The 20,576-nt window shown below is 39.5% G+C and overlaps 1 protein-coding gene and 1 non-coding gene across 4 annotated transcripts in view; one reads left to right on the forward strand and one right to left on the reverse strand.

Moving 5' to 3' along the window:
- SGCG (sarcoglycan gamma) overlaps window positions 1-20,576 on the reverse strand; it is a 158,589-nt gene that overhangs the window by 86,709 nt on the left and 51,304 nt on the right. For 2 of the 3 annotated variants that reach the window (XM_070407493.1, XM_070407495.1), the window contains exon 3: window positions 6,829-6,930. The exons of the other annotated variant lie outside the window; for it this stretch is intronic. In XM_070407493.1, coding sequence (XP_070263594.1) covers window positions 6,829-6,930 — 102 coding nt within the window. The remainder of the gene's footprint in view (window positions 1-6,828; window positions 6,931-20,576) is intronic. 3 annotated transcript variants of the gene reach the window in all.
- Window positions 4,609-4,725, forward strand: LOC139007917 (small nucleolar RNA SNORA26). The gene has a single exon (XR_011471043.1). It is a non-coding gene; the product is annotated as a small nucleolar RNA SNORA26 (small nucleolar RNA).

Below are 20,576 nucleotides of genomic sequence, written 5' to 3' on the forward strand. Positions count from 1 at the left end.
AAAGCTTCTGCACAGCAAAGGAAACCATCATCAAAATAACAAGAGACACCCACCCCCACATGGGAGATCATATTTTCCAATGACATATCTGATAAGTGGTTAATCTTCAAAATATATAGGGAGCTCATACAACTTTACAAAAGGAAGATGAACAATCCAATTAAAAAATGGGCAAAGGACTTAAACAGACATTTCTCCGCAGTGGGCATACAGAAGGCCAAGAGATATATGAAAAAATGCTCAAAGTCACTAATCATCCAAGAGATGCAAATCAAAATGACAATGAGATATTACCTCACACCTGTCAGAATGGCTATCATCAATAAATCAACCAACAAATGTTGGCAAGGTTGTGGAGAAAAAGGAACCCTAGTACACTGCTGGTGGGAATGCAGACTGGTGCAGTCACTTTGGAAAACAGTATGGAGTTTCCTCAAGAAATTAAAAATGGAACTACCATTTGACCCAGTAATCCCACTTCTAGGAATATATCTTAAGAAACTTGAAACACTCATCAGAAAGAATTTATGCACCCCTATATTCACACAATCTCACTCATATGTGGAATCTAATGAATCAAATAAACTGATGATCAAAAATAGACCCAGAGTCATAGAAAGCATGAACAGACTGTTGAACCTCAGAGGAAAGGTAGGGAAGGGTGAGTGGGAAGAGATCAATCAATGAACTTGTATGCATATATGCATAACCTGTGAATACAGACAATGCGGTGGTAAGGGCCTGGGGGAGGAAGTAGGACAGGAGAGGGCTGGAAGAGGCTAATCAGAGGAAAAGGAGAACTTGTGTAATACTTTCAACAATAAAGATTAAAAGGGAAAAGAAAAAGGCACAGAAAAATGGAAAAAATATCCTATGTTCATGGATTGGAAGAATCAACATAGTTAAAATAACAATAATACCCAAAGCAACCCCCATGAAATGCCAATGTCATTTTTTTAAAGAAATAGAGCAAGCAATCATCAGATTTGTATGGAACCATAAAATAGCCAAATAGCCAAAGCAATTTTGAGAAAAAATAACAAAGTTGGAGGTATCATGCTCCCTGATTTCAAATTATGCTGCAGAGCTACAATAATCAAAACAGCATGGTGTTGACAGATAAACAGACACACATTATCAGTGGAACAGAATGGAGAGCTCAGCTATAAAACCACATGTATAAGGACAGATAATTTTCAGCAATGGAGCAAGAAACACACAATGAAGTAAAAATAGTCTCTAATAAGTGGTTCTGGGAAAATTGGAAACCCACATGCAAACCAATGAAATTGGATTATAGTTTGTCCCCTGTTCAAAAATTAATTCAAAATGAATCAAAGTACTAAATTTAAGATCCAAAACAACAAGTAACATAGAAGCAAAACAGGTACCAAACTTATGGACCTTAGTCATAGAAAACATTTTATGAACTTTATCCCAAAGGCAAAAGAAGTAAAGGCAAAACTAAATAAATGGGACTATATCAAATTAAAAAGCTTCCGCACAGCAAAAGAAATTGACAGCAAAACAGGGGCAGCCAACCAGACAGGAAATGATATTTGCAAACAGTAGCTCTGACAAAGGTTTAATTTCCAAAATATTAATTTTATGAGTATTCCATAGGAACTCATAAAATTCACCAAACAAACAAACAACCCAATCAAAAAGTGGGCAGAGAAGCCCGGCCGGCATGGCTCAGTGGTTGAGCATTGAACTATGAACCAGATGGTTACGGTTCGATTCCCTGTCAGGGTACATGCCCCAGTTGGAGGCTTGATCCCCAGTATGGAGCATGCAAGAGGCAGCCAATCAATGATTCTCTCTCATCATTGATATTTCTATCTCTCTCTTCCTCTCTGAAATCAATAAAATTATATTTTATTGATATATTTTTATACTGGACCTGAAAATACACCTCTCCGAAGAAGACATACAAACAGCCAATAGATATGGTCATCCTCACTAGCAATTAGGGAAATGCAAATCAAAACTACAATGAGATACCACCTCACACCTGTTAGAGTGGCCATTATCAACAAGACAAGCAATAACCAGTGTTGGAGAGATTGTGGAAAACAGGGACCCTCATTCACTGCTGGTGAGAATGTAGACTGGTACAGCCACTATGGAAAACAGTCTGGTGATTCCTCAAAAAGTAGAGAATAGAGCTACCATACAACTCAGTAAAACCTCTCCTTGGTATATACCCAAAAAACTCAAAATCACGCATTCTCAAAGATATATTCACCACTATGTTCATTGCATCATTATTCACGGTGGCCAAGACAATCAAAGTGGCCTGAGGTAAAGGACTGGATAAAGAAGACGTGGTACTTATACACAGTGGAATACTACTCAGCCAAAGAAAGAATGAAATAGCACCATTTGCAACAACATGGATGGACCCTGAGAATATTATGCTAAGTGAAATAAGTAAGTCAGAAAAAGCTAAGAACCGTATGATTTCACTAATTTGTGGGATATAAAAGTGAAACTTGTGAACACAAACAGCAGAGTTGAGGTTGCCATAGGGAAGGTGGTGAAGGGAAAAGAGAGTCCTAATATATTGTGACAGAAGATTTGACTTTAGGTGGTGGGCACATAGTGCATTGGAAACCCACACCTGAAATATATATGTTCATGTTGACCAATGTCACTCTAATAAATTTAATTAAAAAAATAATGAAAAGTATTATTTTTGTTTACCCACACATTTACCATTTCTGATATTTTTTATTCCTTTGTGAAGATTGATATTTCCATCTAATATCATATTCCCTTTGCATAAAAGTACTTCCCTTAACACTTCCTGTAGTGTAAGTCTGCTAAAATAGCATTGTTCAGCTTTAGAAAGTCTGAAAAGATTTTATTTTGGCTTTGTTTTTTAAAGATATTTTTGCTAGGTTGGGTTGGCTTTGTTTTAGTACTTTAAAGTAGGTGCTTCACTGTGTTCTGGTTTGAGTTATTCCTGACTAGAAGTCTGTTATTTCCCTTTCCTCTTCTTTTCTTTTCCTTTAATTTCTTTTCTTTTCTTTTCTTTTTAATATGCAATTGTCCTTTTCCTCTGGCTGCTTTGAAGATTTATCTTTATCTTTAATTTTAAGCAATTTATTTATGATATGTCTTGATGTAGTTTTCTTCGTTTCCTTTGTTTGTGTTTCATTAAGCATGTTTGATCTATGGTTTAAAGTTTTCATTACACTTGGAGAAAAAGAATCATACTCCACCCCAATATTTGTCCTTTCTTCCCTCTACCCTCCTTCAAGGATTCCAATTACAAATATATAAGACCCGTTCACATTGTCCCTCAGTTCACTGATACTCTGTTAATTTTATTCAGTCTTGTTTCTCTGTGTCTCATTTTGGTTATTGTATCTATTGGATGTAAGATTTCAACATATTGACATTTTACAGCAAAAATCATTATTTTATACATTTTTCAAGGTTTTTAGTTGGTTAATGAGAGAAGGTAAATCTATTCTCTGTTATTTCTGCCCATATAACCTGTTTGATTTTATAATTTGTTCTTTTAATGAAGCTACTCAAAAACAGATCTACTTCCTTGAGATTCTTGATTTTGCTTTCACAATCATTTTCAGATTGATTATTTTTACTTAGTTGAAAATTATTCTTTTTTATAGTGTTTTATTTGGTAAGTTTACCTCATGTGGTTTGAAGATTTAGTCTCACACTCCCTCTGTGGATTATTTTAAGTTCTGCACTTACCCTGCCTGTCAAAGGCTTTAGCACTGTTTCTATTCAAATTCCGGGGTCTCTGTTTTATAATAGTGGCTCAGGGCTCATGTCCTCAGTGATATTCAGGTCCTGATTTGGCATCTCTGTGATTTCCTCCCCACAGATATGTAGCTTTATTCAAGCTTGGGCAGTAGTTGCAAATATTTTCTGCCTTTCATTGCTGTCTCATGCAATGGATTTAATTGAGGGCTCTGTCATGTTGATGCTACTTTTGTGGGCTTTGCCTGTAAGCTATCCATACCCCCTTTCAGGGTTGTGACCTTCAAAGACAATCATTTTACCTCTGTGTGCTTGTTTCATTTAATGTATGACCATATTACATATTTTTAAATACAACCTTTTGTTTTATCAGATATAATTGCTATGTGTTTGGGTTAACAGGCAGGGTGGATGGGTTTAAATTATAATCCCCAAGCTCAATCTTGACAAGATCTCATGTAATAATTTTGAGGGGTCCCCTTTTCATACTGCTAAAGGCTATAGTACCATGTTTAATTATATTTATAATAAAAAAGTTTTCTCAGCCCAATAATACAGACAAATGAATTTTGCAAATTCATAAGGCAATTTCTGTAAGTTTATGAAAAATTACTTCCTAGACTCATTTTTGAAAAGGAAACTTAACTAATATATCAATGAACATGAAAATCACAAGACATCATTTTATTCAGTTAATCCTATTATTGAAAGTCGTATTAGATACAAAATACTTTATCCATAATATTCTAAATGTTTGTGTAGTTTTGTGTAATGATTGACATATCACTTTAATATGTGATTATCTAAAACAATTTACATAATTTTACTCCTTGGTTTTTTAAAAGTATACTGTAGATGAAAGAGCCTAATAAGATACAACTAAAATTTCAGTGCCTTAAGAGGCTAACACAGAAGGGTAAACTAAGTCTCCATAAAACCCAGAGAAGAGATGGTAAAACTCCTCTTTGGATCCTGTCTGGAGTCACAGCTGGGAAAAAAAAAAGATATAACTAAAAGTATTATTAATTCCAGAATATTAAATTTGCTATGATCTAATCACCTGCTTTTAGTCACCAGGTTATTCTACTAGCTTTAGCTTTTAAAAATATGGTAGGGGATCAGCCAACATAACTCTGAAGGAAAAGAAGCCTAAATTCTAATATGTAAATTTTTTTATTCTCTATTTTTTAATATGTAAATTTTTGTTCACATCTGATTTTCCTTTTTATAAAAGCTTGCATTAATTCCCCATGTTTCTATATAACAGGGCTGTTTTACACTGAAATACCATTATGATTGATGTAAGTGTACTATCTGAATAAGCTCTCAGAATCAGGTTCATATTATAGGTCATTTGCCTGCTCCTACTGTCAACTGAGATATTTCTAGTAGTGCCTAATAACTACTTATGTGTCCTGTGCTCTCTGGGATCTCTCCTTTGCAGTCAGTATTTCTGTGTAAGTTTTACACCATATAATTTTGCAGTGGTAGTAGAGCTTGGTGATTGTTCTGATGTGTAGTTTAGGAGTGCTTTATCTCTTTTACAAGACCAAGTGTTTCTCAGTTGTTAGCTTTTTGTTTTCTTTCTAATTGCTCTGGAATAGTTGGTACAGACCCTGCATGTAGGAGATACTGACATATTTTTTCATATCTAGAAAGATGGGAGAAAAATGACTTACAATTTATATGTTATAGTTGGACAAAGTTTTAACATTTTATTTAGCTAATATCACCTAATCAGTAATCTAGCAAAATGTTTAACTCTACTACAAAGTCCATAGTATCACATAAGGTAAAGTAGAACATAGTACAAAAATTGACTATATTTTGTGCTTGGCTCTACTTGTTATAAAATTCATAGAAGTAAATGAAGATAATACTGAGGCAGATTTACTTTTAAAGTCACACAATTATTTAATAGTGATGTTTAATCTCTTAATGAAGAATCCTACAGGATCACAATCAGTATAATTAGTATAATTACTATAGAACATACCACTATGACACTAATTTCTTTCTATTGTTCTCAGATAAATCTTAAATGCCTTGAAAGAAGTGTATTTAAATTAGTTGCACTAATAGAAAGAAATTTAGATTGTTTTTGATAAAGATTTTCATTACCAAACTTTACTTTATTATGGTTTAAATGACTGAGACCACCAAATTCAGATTTGAAGTGCATGAAAATGGAGTCTTTTTAGAATGTAATCCTATATAATAACAGCCTAATATGCTAAGTGTTCAGTTGTTCGTTCAACCAATCAAAGTGTAATATGCTAATGAAATGCTAAGGCCGCTCAACTGCTCACTATGATGTGCACTGACCACCAGGGGGCAGACGCTCTGACTGGTAGGTTAGGTTGCTGCTGGGGTCTGGCCAATCAGGACTGACTGAGTTGGGCTGGACATGCCCTGGAGCCCTCCCATGGTCCCTCCCTGGTTGGCCAACCTCCCACATCCCTCCCCAGCCCCGATTTTGCACCAGTGGGGTCCCTGGGCCTGGCCTGTGCCCTCTTGTAATCCAGGACTCCTCGGGGGATGTCAGAGAGCTGGTTTTGGCCAGATCCCACAGGCCAGGCCGAGGGATCCCACTGGTGCATGAATTCGTGCTTGGGGCCTCTAGTATTAGAAATAAGTTCCACAGCCTTAGAGCAAATCCATTTATAAAGAGTTTATCATGAATGTGTGTACATGTATACATTTTATTTTATTTTATTTTATTTTATTTTATTTTTAAAATATATTTTATTGATTTTTTACAGAGAGGAAGGGAGAGGGTAGAGAGTTAGAAACATTGATGAGAGAGAAACATCGATCAGCTGCCTCCTGCACATCTCCTACTGGGGATGTGCCCGCAACCCAGGTACATGCCCTTGACCGGAATCGAACCTGGGACCTTTCAGTCCGCAGGCCGACGCTCTATCTACTGAGCCAAACCGGTTTCAGCTTATTTTATTTTTAATTTATTGTTTAAAGTATTACAGATAGTAGTACATATGTCTCCTTTTTATTTCTCCTCAGAAATTTCTGTGCTTGACCATTATTTGTTTTTCATAAAACACAAATGATTTAAATGTTTCATCATTGTCTTACCACTCTGGAGTGTATTTCTTTGGCATACAAAGGAAATAAAAATTCTGATTCCCCTTCCAGGCGAAGCCCATCTTTTGTAACACGCAAGTGACCCATTCCTGTCTGTTAAAAAGATGAAACAATAGAGATTTTGTTATGGTTTTCTTTTTCCTTTCTTTTAGTATCAGCTTAAATTACATATGCATTTTCATGAATTTCCTATCAGCACTTTTCTGTATTTCTCTCAAATACTTTATTTAAAACTTTAATTATTTTTATTCAATATACAGTATTTTATTGTCTTGTATAAATACAACGGCCCACTTAGGAACTACATATAAGATTTTAAGAATCTCTTTACCATAAATACCCAAAAGCTCACCATCATGTAAGAAAAATTATATCACTACTATTTTAAAATGTTTTAAATTTTGATGCAATAAAATGGACTCTTTTGAGGTGTACAGTTCTAGGAGTTTTAACACATGTAACCGCAACACAATCAGGATATAGAACAATTCTATCACCAGCACACCCCAAAACAAATACTTTTTGAATGAAGGTTTCAAGTGTATCATTAAGTTCACAAAATAGCCAATATTTATTGAGCATTTCTTAACTAAAAAAGCAATAAAGGAGGATGTGGAGATCTATTCAAGGTGTCTGCTCTTCAGGAGTTTTCAGTGTTAAAGAACTATCAGAAAGAATAGAAAACTTAATTCTGGAGATAACATACCACCATCATGCTACTAAATCTTGTGGACATTTGAAAACTTCATTTCCTTTGCATTCTCAACAGCATTCAATACTGCATCTATTTCTCCTTGAAATACTATCCTCATTTGATGTCCACCATCCTGTGCTCTCCTAGCTTTTCTCCTACTTCAGGAAACACTTTCCCCCTTATTACACATTCATCCCCCTCTACCCAGCCTTGACAGCTGACTTTCTCAGGCTCAATCCTAGGCCCTTTCCCGGTGTTCTCTCTGGCCACACCCTTGGCTTCCACTAGCATCTCTCTTCTGAGCTCCATACCCAAATATATGGTTGCCAATCTGTTCTCTCCTTTAGAATGTCTCAGAAGCACCTAAATTAAACTCATTGAATCTTTATTTTCCCTCTCTTCCCCCAAAATAATCATGGATTTAAAGGGGGGGGGGGGGACAGCAGAAAAGCCAAGAGAATGAAACGAAGACATTTTATACAGTAACAAGTGATTGATTTCTAGGACAGAGATATGTTACTCTGAACTGATGCCATAGACTTCTCTGGTTGACAAGCCCCATTCACAAGAACCAAATTCAATGTGTGATTACATAATCTGCACGGTTCTCTATCTGAGGACCATCTTTATTGTACTTTTCCCAAAGTTAGGTTTGGGAGCAGTGGTTTTCCCACTGTGCTTGATGGAAGCACCTCATGCTGCGGGGCTTGGGCCAACCCCCACCACAGGCAGGGGAGCCCTCTGGAGTCTCTCTTACAGGTGTGATTCAGTGTGCAGTTAGTTTGAAGAAAGGGCTCAAAGTCTCAAAAGTTGATAACAGTCTCTCACAGGATCCAACCATGCATTTGCAAAGCATGGTTTACAAAATTAAATCAACATTAGAAATATTACGAGATCCATCATGTGTGGATAAGTAGTATAAGCCCTGACAATTGTTACTTTTATCTTTTCTTATACAGTAAAACCTTGATATAATGGACTAATTCAGTTAAGGGGGTGTCTATTAAAGTTGAAAGTCCATTATATAGTAAACCAGGTTTTCTAAATGGGTATGTTAAAAAATTGACAAATTAGTTTACCTGTTTTTACATATGTAAATATATTTGTGTAATTATAATTAACTACGTATAAAAAGTTTAATTTCACAGAAAAGTTTTCTAAATGTATTACTGTAACTTTAAATTTATACTGAATAGGTCTAGTAAAAACATGCATTCAAGTCACCACAATTAAATGCACATAGCTTGGGCATGGCTTGGTGCATGTGGGAACACCTGCTCGCAGGTGTTCAAACAGCTGTAGAGAGTCACACCACATGACTACAGAACCAATTTTTGGGCATGATGTGATGTGATCATGTGCTAATCATTCGCCTGACACTGTTTACAAACAGTAACTCTTGGATTTAAGTATGTAGACTATAGTAGTTGTAGATATGTAATATTTATGTTGGAAAAATTATTATAGTGTTTTTTCCAATATATGGCCTATTCACTAAAATTTGTTCAAAATAACAGTGAATTAATAATGACAAATAATCTGTTAATTTGATTATAAGCAAATCTTGGGTTAAAAGCATTTTAAAATTAACAGGGTGTTAATTTTCACATATGACATAGGGACTGGAAATTCTGTTAAATTGAGGTCAGCAAAATCAAGGGCTTACTGTAATGCATGGGCCTGACTTAAGCTTTGATTACCCAGGCATCCACTTCAAAGACAGCTATTTCCAATAAACACTACAAGCCACATGGAGCCAGGCTGCCTTCCCCACGGCATCTCTTGTTTTAGAGATCTTGGTTAATTGCAATAAGTGACCACTTGGGCTACTTGTTTTTGTGGGTTTTTCCCCTCTTCCTGTGCTTTAAATTCCTGCTCCTATGTTTTAAATTAACCAATAAAGGGTGGGCCAGGTGAAACCCTAGGCCCCCAGCCTCCATCCCAATAAAAGCAGAATCTCAGGATCCTATGAGCTCTCGACCTTGCTTCGTGGTCCCAGATGTTCTGTTGAATTTCCAGGTCCAGTTAAGTAACAAAACCTGTATCATTTCAAAGTTTTCTGATAGCTATTACTGAAGGGCATCTTGCAATCCTAAGAACTATAAGGGCTGGTCCAGCTACAACATTGGTAATCGATGATAGGCTGAGCCATACAAACCAGGATAATAATCCACTTTTTAGCAAACAATTCCATCAGGAATTTTATATCCTAGAGCAGTGGTTCTCAACCTTCCTAATGCCGAAACCCTTTAATACAGTTCCTCATGTTGTGGTGACCCCCAATTTCATTGTTACAAATTGAACATAATTAAAACATAGTGATTAATCACAAAAACAATATGTAATTATATATGTGTTTTCCAATGGTCTTAGGTGACCCCTGTGAAAGGGTCATTCGACCCCCAAAGGGGTCGTGACCCACAGGTTGAGAACCACTGTCCTAGAGGTAACCAAAGTGAAGTTTTTAAATGAAAGGTTATCATGGTGGTACGTGGGCAGAATAAATAGTCATCTCAGACAGTGGATAAAAAAATTGAATTTAAAGAAAGGGACATTAAGCACTGAACCAAGGGGACATTGGGTTGATGATGGCTGCCCCCAGGAGCTGGAGTTTCATCCTTATGCAGTCACTGGTGGGAAGCTCTTATTGTCTGTCATCAGTGGGTTTGGGGGCTGAATGGGCGGGCTTGGAATGCGGATGGAATGCAGGTGTGCAATCAGGTGTCTTTAGGACAGTATCAATTTCTTATATGGTCTGATTCCAAGTATCCACCAAGTTATTTTTTCTGGTCTTGTTCTCTTAAGGCAGGAAGCTTACAAATGGCCATTAAAGATCTTATTGTCCTATAGTCCTAACATTTTCCTCCTCCATTTGTTAGTAATTATTTTTATGGAATCAGGCCAAAGGTCTCTATCTTCTACCAGTCATCCTAAGAAACAAGGCCTCCTGGTGCTGTTGGCAGGGTTATATGAATAAACAGTTACCCCACATATCAGAAACCAACCAGCCGGCAACTTAGTATGTCCATTACTATAAGGGAGGGTGACATTGTCAGAATAGTTTATATTGTAGATACTGAAAGACAATAACTAGAACACCTGGTAAAGATGCTGCATATAATTCTTAATTTTTAACATCATGATCTACATATGCATCTATTCCTATAGCAGCCTGAAAGGGTCACCCATATGTTACTTCATAGGGACTAAACCCAACCCCTTCAGGGAGCTACTCTAATCCTGAGCAGGGTGATTGGCAACACCTGATGCCGATGTAGATGAGTCTCCTAACATAGATTGCCTATACAGTGGGGCCTTGACTTACGAGTTTAATTAGTTCCGAGACCGAGCTCGTTAAGGAGCTCGTTAACTCAAATTACTCTGTCAACTCAATGCAAAAAATCGGCCAAGAGACAGCTGGTATCTCAAAAAACTCATTAGTCGGGACACTCGTAAGTCAAGGCCCCACTGTATTCTTCTTTAGGGAATAGTTCATTTTCTTTTTTCCCGTAAGATTGGGGGTGGTATGCTGAGTGGAATTTGTATATGATAGCTAAGGCTGAGGAAACCTGTTGAGTGACTTGGGAGGTAAAAGCTGTTCCTGAGGCAGCCCTGGCATCACTTGTCTGGTTTTGCTACTTTTCTGGGTCTGGAGCTGAAATACACCAGAGGCCTAGATGTTATCTTTAGGGAGGAAAAGGTCAGAGAGTCTAAACTGCATGACCAGTGATATGCTAGGGGAGAAAAGGTTACCCTGGGGGTGAGGTTCTTGTTTTCCCAATTTTGTCCCTTGCTAGGCATCTGGAGTTTTCTTCTCTAGTGAGTTTCTATACCTGGCCCATTGTCCTTGCTCTGGGGGTCTAACATTAAGATTATAAATTCTAATCTGATGATATACTGCTTAATTTCTGGATTCAAGAGAATAAATGCTGCCTGGCCGGTGTGGCTTAGCGGTTGAGCATGGACCGATGAACCAGGAGGTAACAAACAGTTTGATCCCTGGTCAGGGCACATGCCCGGGTTGAGGGCTCCATCTCCAGTAGGGGGCGTGCATGAGGCAGCCCATCAATAATTCTCTTTCATCATTGATGGTTCTCTCTCTCCCTCTCTCTTCTCCTCTCTGAAATCAATAAAAAAATATTTTTTTTTAAAAAAGTGAGTAAATGGACAAATTGTATTTTGGAACATGGCGGCTGGCAGGACTGGAGAGAGGGACAGTGTGAGTAAGTGAGGGAGTGAGAGGGCGTGTGTGTGTGTGTGTGTGTGTGTGTGTGTGTGTGTGTGTGACAGAACTCTCATGCAGAAGCCTTGGTCGGGGAGAGGGAGGGTGCGAGCTCCCCTGGCCAAAGAGCCCCTGCTGCCACCACAGGCACTCCCCGCTGGCTCTGGCTTGGAAAGCGAGCCATCTGAAAGGGTTTACAAGGTCCTCCTTGGGAGGAGGCTGCAGGAAGCAGCAGTGGGTAGGTGCCCAACCTTGCCACCACCCAGGCTAGCCACAGTTGGGCCTGAACCCATGTGAGAGTGCCCCAAGGACACAACCCCAGGTCCACGCACCTAAGTACACAGCAGCAGCAGCAGCAGCAGAGAAAGCCCGAGCCTGCCTGCCACAGACAACACCTGGCCATGAACCTAAGGGAACAGCAGCAGGACCCTATGCATCTGCAGCTGACAGCCACAGGACCCCTCACTATGGTCACAGAGCCTCTGCTACTGCTACAGCCACTCCCTGGTCACAGCTCCAGCTTGGAGAGTGTGCCACCTTGAAAGGTTTACAAGGTCCTCTTTGGGAGGAGGCTTCGAGGAGCAGCAGTGGCTATGCGCCAAGACTCACCACCATCTGGGCAGACCCCGCCCTGGTCCCCGTGTGCCCACAGTGGTCACAACCCAGACGCGAATGCCTGTAACAGACACCCGTGAGGCCTCTGCACGCCTGGCACACACCCAGCCTGAACCCATGCGCCCAATGGAACCCAGCCTGGACACTGTACCACCACCAGGCGACCACTACTGACCCTGCAGGGCTCTTGCCCCTGACATGTACTCAACCACTGCCACCACTGCCCTAGATTCCTGCCTCCAAGAAGGACAGGAAGTGGATGTAGCCTCGCCTGACCTGAAACTATTAAACTGAGGACCGGAGGAGACTGAAGAGGCTGCAGATACGTAGGTGAGACGGGAGGGCCTGGGACTGAGAGAAGAAGACTCAAAGGCACTGTCTGTGGAGACTGCAGAGTGGGTGCAGCAGTGGGAGCCTGGGGCTGAAGTCCCTGGATAGAGTAGCACTAGCCCTCTGCCATCCTGTAGCCTGGGAAGCTCTTCTGACCAGTGAGGAGGACCACACAGTGGAGCTCAGGGCCAGCCTACATTGGAGGGGTCTGAAGGACACACTTAACATTAAACCTGGAGGGCCCTCTAATACTTGAAGGAACTCGTGCAGGTGAGCAAAAAGGGCACTGGACAGTAGGTCCAGGAAGGAGATCAGCGCTGCCCACATGGAACACAGGGGAAATCCCCTCTTTCCCACTGGCAAAACAGCTGCTTCTGACCTGACTTGCAGTGACCTGAGACAAGGGGGAACACCCCAGGGCAAAAAATCTGTGCCCCTGCAGGTAACAGAGAGGAGGTATCAGCAAGCCAGAGCTGAGGCATTAGGAGAGGAAGGGCCTACCCCCTCCCCCCACAAGCCACTGGCATCACACCCAACAGAAGTCTGATCAAACCATCCTGGCCAAGACCAGGATATCCCCACAGAGCCCAGCATCATGGGGAAAGGGAATACAGCTTACAAAAGGGACAATCAAGGTGTGAGACACAAGGCAGACCCAGCCTCTGGGCTAAGGAGTCCCCAACCACTGGACTACTAAGGGCTTCAAGTTGCCCTGGGTCAGAAAGGGACAGTAACTCATATTGACCTGCACCAGAGAAGCTTCCAGGGGGCCCAGGATAGACACACCAAGGGACCATATTCAACATGAGAGCAAAATCCAAGGAGCTCCACAAATAGCAGACTCAAAGGTTTTTCAGTGGGTGTGTGTGTGAGGTTTTGTTTTTTGATCTGGGTGTGTGTGAATGGATATTATTGGTTTTGTTTTTTGTTGTTTATTTGTTGGTTTTTTCCCCCTTTTTTTCTTTCTTCTTTCTCTCTCTCTTTTTTTGCATATCTCTAATTTCTCTCATCCCTTTGATTCTATTCTACTTTTGCCTATTCTTATTGTGATTAATTTTCCGTATTTTATTTTGATTTTCTCTTTTTTCTCGTTATTTCAATCTTACATTTTCTATCTATATCATATATTCATTATCATTATATTTTAAATTCATTATTATTATTTCACTTATTTTCTGTTTCCTTTTCTTTTTTCTCCTATACCAGTTCTTTTAGCATCCTCCTTGTTCCCATATAGCCATTTTTCCATCTTATTCTTGTTTATATCCCCCTCTAAATCTTGGATTGTGTGTCTTTTAGTATTCTTTTTATTTTTTCTCTTTGCTTTGCTTTCTCTTTTTTTTCCTTCTCAGTATTTCCTGTTGTTGCATTGAATAGCTTGATTTTCATGATATTTTTTGTTTGGTCCTGTTGTGTCTTGTTCTGACCTGATAGAAACAGTCCCAATTACAACAGGCGAGCCCATATAATGCACAGAATCGGCATTCCTAGAACATTCAGCTCAGGTGAACAAAGAAACTGCACCACTGGACTCCTCAAGACACTTTCTTCATAAGGCCATCCCACAAAGATTGGAGGGCAGGGCATAACAATTCTATCAAACACATAGGAAAAAATACAGAGAGACAGCTAAAATGGGGATACCAAGAAACATCCCCCAAATGAAGGAAAAGAAGGACACTCCAGAAAAAGAAATAATGAAATGGAGGTAAGCAACCTATCAGACTTAGACTTCAAAGCAATGGTTATAAAGGTGCTTAAGGAACTTATTGAAAATTACAAGAGTATGAAAGAGGACATAAAGACCATGAACAAAATCCAGACAGAGATGAAGAATGATATATCTAACATCAAGAACACACTGGAAGGCATTAAAAGTAGATTGGATGAAGCAGATGATAGAATCAGCAATTTGGAAGACAACATAGAAATAAATACCCAATTTTAGCAGCAAATTGGAAAAAGAATTTAAAAGCAGGAAGATAGCTTAAGGGAGCTCTGGGACAACATGAAAAGTAACAATATCCACTTGATTGAAAAACCAGAAGAAGAAGAGGGTGAGCAAGGAACAGAGAACCTATTTAAAGAAATAAAGAGAGAAAGCTTCCCCAACCTGGTGAAGAAAAATGTCACACAAGTTCAGGAGGCACAGAGAGTCCCAATCAAGAGAAACCCAAAGAGACCCAAACCTAGACACATCATAATCAAAATGGCAAATGTTAAAGACAAACAAAGAATCTTAAAGGCAGCAAGAGAAAGAAACATACCTACAAAGGAGTTCCCATTAAAATGTCAACTGACTTCTCAATAGAAACACTTCAGACCAGAAGGGAGTGGCATGAAGTACTCAAAGTAATGAAAAGCAAGGGCTTAAATCCAAGAATACTGTATTCAGTAAGGCTATCATTTAAAATAAAAGGTTAAATAAAGAGCTTTCCAGAGGAAAAAAAAGCTAAAAGAGTACATTAACACCAAACGAGCAATATGAGAAATGTTAAAGGGACTGCTTTAAAAAGAAGAGGAAGAGAGAGAGGATGATAGCCATAAACAAAAGATACACAGAAACTGAAAGTGAAGGGATGGAAAAATATCTACACTAATAAAAGAGAAATATGCAAATTAACCATCACTCCACCACTCCGCTACACCCACAAGCCACGCCCACCAGCCAATCAGGAGCGAGTATGCAAATTAACCCAACTAAGATGGAGGCAACCACGGAGCTGGAGCGAACAGGAGGCTTGGGTTGCCCCTGGCGATGGAGGAAGCCAAGCTTCCTGCCTGCCCTGGCTGGCCCTGGGCTCCACTCAAGGCTACAAAGTTTCAATTATAGAAGATAAATAAATCCCAGATACCTGCTTCAGACCAAAAGGAGAGGCTGGCAGCTTGGGTTACTGGGGGGCGTGGCCAGCCTGAAAATGGCCATCAGCCCCTCACCCAGGCTGGCCACACCCCCACCCTGAAGGGGTGTGGCCAGACTGAAAATGGCCCTCAGCTCCTCACCTAGGCTGGCCAGGCACCCCAGTGGGACCCCTACTCTGATCCGGGACACCCTTCAGGGCAAACCAGCTGCCCCCCACTTGTGCACCAGGCCTCTATCCGATATAATAAAAGGGTAATATGCAAATTAACCCTAACAGCAGAACGACTGGGAATGACTGGTCACTATGACACATACTGACCACCAGGGGGCAGATGCTCAATGCAGGAGCTGCCCCCTGGTGGTCAGTGCGCTCCCACAGGGGGAGCTCTGCTCAGCCACAAGCCAGGCTGATGGCTGCCAGCACAGCGGTGGTGGCGGGAGCTTTTCCCGCCTCTTCAGCAGTGCTAAGGATGTCCAACTGCAGCTTAGGCCTGCTCCCTGCTGGCAAGTGGACATCCCCCAAGGGCTCCTGGGCTGCCAGAGGGATGTCTGACTGCCAGCAGGTGGATATCCCCTGAGGGGTCCCAGACTATGAGAGGGCACAGGCCAGGCTGAGGGATCCCCCTGAGTGCACAAATTTTTGTGCACCAGGCCTCTAGTATTCCATGGAAAAGGAAAGGAAAAAAGAGCTGGGGTAGCAATACTCATATCAGACAAAATAGACACCAAAACAAAGGCCATAACAAGAAACAAAGAAGGTCACTTCATAATACTAAAGGGAATAATTCAACAAGAAAATATAAACCTTGTAAACATATATTCACCCAATATAGGAGCACCCATGTTCATAAAAAAATTCTATGTGGACTTTAAGGTAGAGGTTAACAGCAATACAGTCATAGTGGGGGACTTCAACACCACACTGACATCACTAGATAAATCTTCCAGACAAAAAACAACAAGAATACAGAGGCCTTAAATGACACACCAGATTAAATGGATCTAACTAATATTTATGGAACATTTCACCCCAAAGCAACAGAATATACATTCTTTTAAAGCACACATGGGACTTTATAAAAGATATACCACATATTAGGACACAAAACAAGCCTATACAAATTCAAGGAGATTGATATAATATCAACATCTTCTCGGATCACAATGGCATGAAGTTAGAAATCAACTACAATAACAAAACTCAAATACATGTTGGCTAAATAGCATGTTATTAAACAATGAATGGATTGCCAATGAGATCAAGCAAGAAATTAAAAACTTCCTGGAAACAAATGAAAATGAACACACAACAACCCCAAACCTATGGGACACGGTGAAAGCAGTCCTAAGAGGAACGTTCATAGCACTACAGGCTTACTCCCCGCCCCCCCCCCCCCCAAAAAAAAAACCAAGATAAAGGACTAATAAAATATTTAACCCTACAACTAAATGAATTAAAAAAGAGCAAGGCAAGAAAAGCCCAGAGGAAGTAGAAGGAAGGAAATAATAAAGATCAGAGAGGAAATAAATGACATAGAGAATAAAAATAAAAACAGTACAAAAGATCAATGAATCCAAGAGCTGGAGAAGATAAACAAGATTGATGAACATCTAGTGAGACTTATCAAGAAAGAGGGAAGATCCAAATAATTAAAATCAGAAATGAAAAGCAATATAACTATGGGCACCACAGAAATACAAAAGATCATAAGCAAATGCTATGAACAACTATATGCCAACAAACTAGACAACCTAGGTGAAATGGACAAATTCCTAGAAACATACATTCTTCCAAAACTCAATCAGAAATAATCAGAAAACCTGAGTAGGCCAATAATAACTGTTGAAATTGAAGCAGTAATTTAAAAACTCCCCAGCAAACAAAAGTCCTGGACCAGATGGATTTACAGGAGAATTTTACCAAACATTTAAAGAACTAACACCAATCCTCCTCAAACTATTCCAAAAAATTCAAGAGGAAGGAAAACTTCCAAGCTCTTTTTACAAAGGCAGCATTATCCTAATTCTGAAACCAGATAAAGACACTACAAAGAAAAATTACAAGCCAATATCTCTGATGAACACAGATACCAAAATCACATGATCATATCAATAGATGCATAAAAAGCATTTGACAAAATTCATTACCCTTGTATTGATAAAAACTCTCAGTACAGTTGGAATAGAGGGATCATACCTTAATATAATAAAGGCCATATATGACAAACCTACAGCCAACATAAGAGTCAATGGTCAACAACTAAAAGCATTTCCCTTAAGAACAGGAACAAGACAAGAATGTCCACTTTCACTACTCATATTCAACATGGTACTGGAAGTCCTAGCCACAGCAAAGAAGACAAGAAGAGATAAAAGGCATCCAAATTTGAAAGGAGAAAGTAAAACTGTCATTATTTGCAAATGACATGATATTGTATATAGAAAACCCTAAAGACTCCACCAAGGTATTACTAGACTTAATAAATGAATTTGGTAAGGTAGCAGGATACAAAATCAATATCCAGAAATTGATGGAATTTTTTTATACATCAAGAATGAACTCTCAGATAGAGAAACTAAAAAAGCAACCCCATTTACCACTGCAACAACAATAAAAATAAGATGCCTAAGAATAAACTTAACCAAGGAGGTAAAAGACCTGTACTTGGAAAACTATAGGATGTGGAAAAAAGAAATACCCCCCAAAATGAAAATGTATACCCTGTCCATGGGTTGGAAGAATTAACAACATTAAAATGTCTATACTACTGAAAGCAATCTATAGATTCAACACAATCCCTATTAAAATACAAATGGCATACTTCACAGAGCTAGAACAAATACTTCAAAAATGTATATGGAGCCATAAAAGACCCCGAATAGCTGCAGCAATCTTGAGAAAGAAGAAGGAAGTGAGAGGGATCACAATACTGGATATCAAACTATACTACAAAGCCATTATAACCAAAACAGCCTTATACTGGCACAAAAACAGGCATATAGACCAATGAATCAGAACAGAAACCCCAGAAATTGACCCACACCATTATAGTCAATTAATATTTGACAAAGGTAGGCAAGAACATACAATGGAATAAAGATAGTCTCTTCAACAAATGGTGTTGGGAAAACTGGACAGACACAGGATGCAAAAAGATTAAACTAGACCATCAACTTACACCATACACAAGAATAAACTCAAAATGGATAAAAGACTTAAATTTAAGGCATGAAACCATAAAAATCTTAGAGAAGGCAGTAAAATCTCAAACATCTCATGTAGCAATATGTTTATGAATTCACCTCCTAGGGCCGTAGTCAGCAAACCATGGCTTGCGAGCCACATGCGGCTCTTTGGCCCCTTGAGTGTGGCTCTTCCACAAAATACCACGTGTGGGCGCGCACATACAGTGCAATTGAAACTTCGTGACCCATGCACAGAAGTCGGTTTTCGGAAAGGAGATAGACAAAACAAGTACACAAGATGAGTGTGGATGGGAGAGTTGGAAGGGGTCGGCCTCAGCGAATGTAACTCAATCAGATTGAGGATGTTTTTAGCAAAGGCCAGCTTAGGAGTACCCTAATTAAGTTAATAACAATGTACCTTAATGGACATAAGACACTGGGGGGTAAGGGAGGGCAGGAGCTTGTCAAGGGTGGGGGGGGGGGAAGGACACATATGTAATACCCTTTGTAATGCTTTAAGCAATAAAAAACAAAACAAAACAAACAAACAAAAATAACAATGTACCTACCTATATAGTTTAAGTTTTAAAAATTTGGCTCTCAAAAGAAATTTCAATCGTTGTACTGTTGATATTCGGCTCTGTTGACTATCAACAAAAATATAGATTAAAAATAAAATAAAAATTTTTTAAAAACTGAATAAATGCCAAGAATTTGGACTTTATTTTGCTACTAGAGGCCTGGTGCACAAATTTGTGCATGGGTGGCGTCCCTCAGCCTGGCCGGCGATCGGGGCGATTGGTGCTGCCTTGCCCAGTCTCGATAGGGGCTGATCAGGGCCGGCTGGCCTGGAGAGGGACCATGGGAGGTTGGCCGGCCACGGGAGGTTGGCTAGGGGAGTGCACTGATCACCAGGCGGAAGCTCTTGCATTGAGCATCTGCCCCCTGGTGGTCAGTGTGCATCATAGTGACCGGTTGACCGGTCACTTAGGCATATATATATATATATATATATATATATATATATATATATATATATATATATATTAGAGGCCCAGCATGCAAAATCACATGAGACCCAGACCCACTGTGCTGCCGCGGGATCCATCAATGCACCTCCTGGTACCAGTCGTTTGGTCCTTATGGTGTTGTGGCATTATGGCGACTGGCTTTTTATAATATAGATATATATCAGGGGAAAAAATAACAAAACTAATGCTAATTATAGCCTCTGAATTACCTAATTTACACATAATCGAAATTTGAAAGCAAATTGTTCCTTGTCATGTCTCATTTCCTCCTCTGGCTGTTACTTTTCTCATTTGAAAATTTATTTATTTATTTATTTATTTATTTATTTATTTTTACTGAATTTATCAAGGTGACATTGGTTAATAAATTATATAGGTTTCAGGTGTACAATTCTATAATACATGACCTGTATATTGTATTGTGTGTTCGCCAACCCAAGTGAAAAATGATGGAACTACCCTAGCCAGTTTGGCTCAGAGGATAGAGTGTCAGCTTATGGACCAAAGGGTCCCGGGTTTGATTCCAGTCAAGGGCATGTACCTTGGTTGCAGGCTCCTCCCTGGCCCAGACCTTGGTCAGGGTTCATGCAGGAGGCAACCAATTGATGTATCTCTCTCACATCGATGTTTCTCTATGTCTTTCCCTCCCTCTTCCACTCTCTCTAAAAATCAATGGAAAAATATCCTCAGGTGAGGATTAAAAAAAGAGGGAATTGACATGAGATGACTTATCTCCTTTCACCTGTAATAGCTTATGATTTTAATAACATAAATTACAAATGTCTGCAAACAACAAAC

This window comes from Myotis yumanensis, unplaced genomic scaffold (genome assembly GCF_028538775.1).
Source record: "Myotis yumanensis isolate MYYU_CA2020_CCGP unplaced genomic scaffold, mMyoYum1.0.hap1 SCAF_3, whole genome shotgun sequence".
Lineage (NCBI taxonomy): Eukaryota > Metazoa > Chordata > Mammalia > Chiroptera > Vespertilionidae > Myotis > Myotis yumanensis.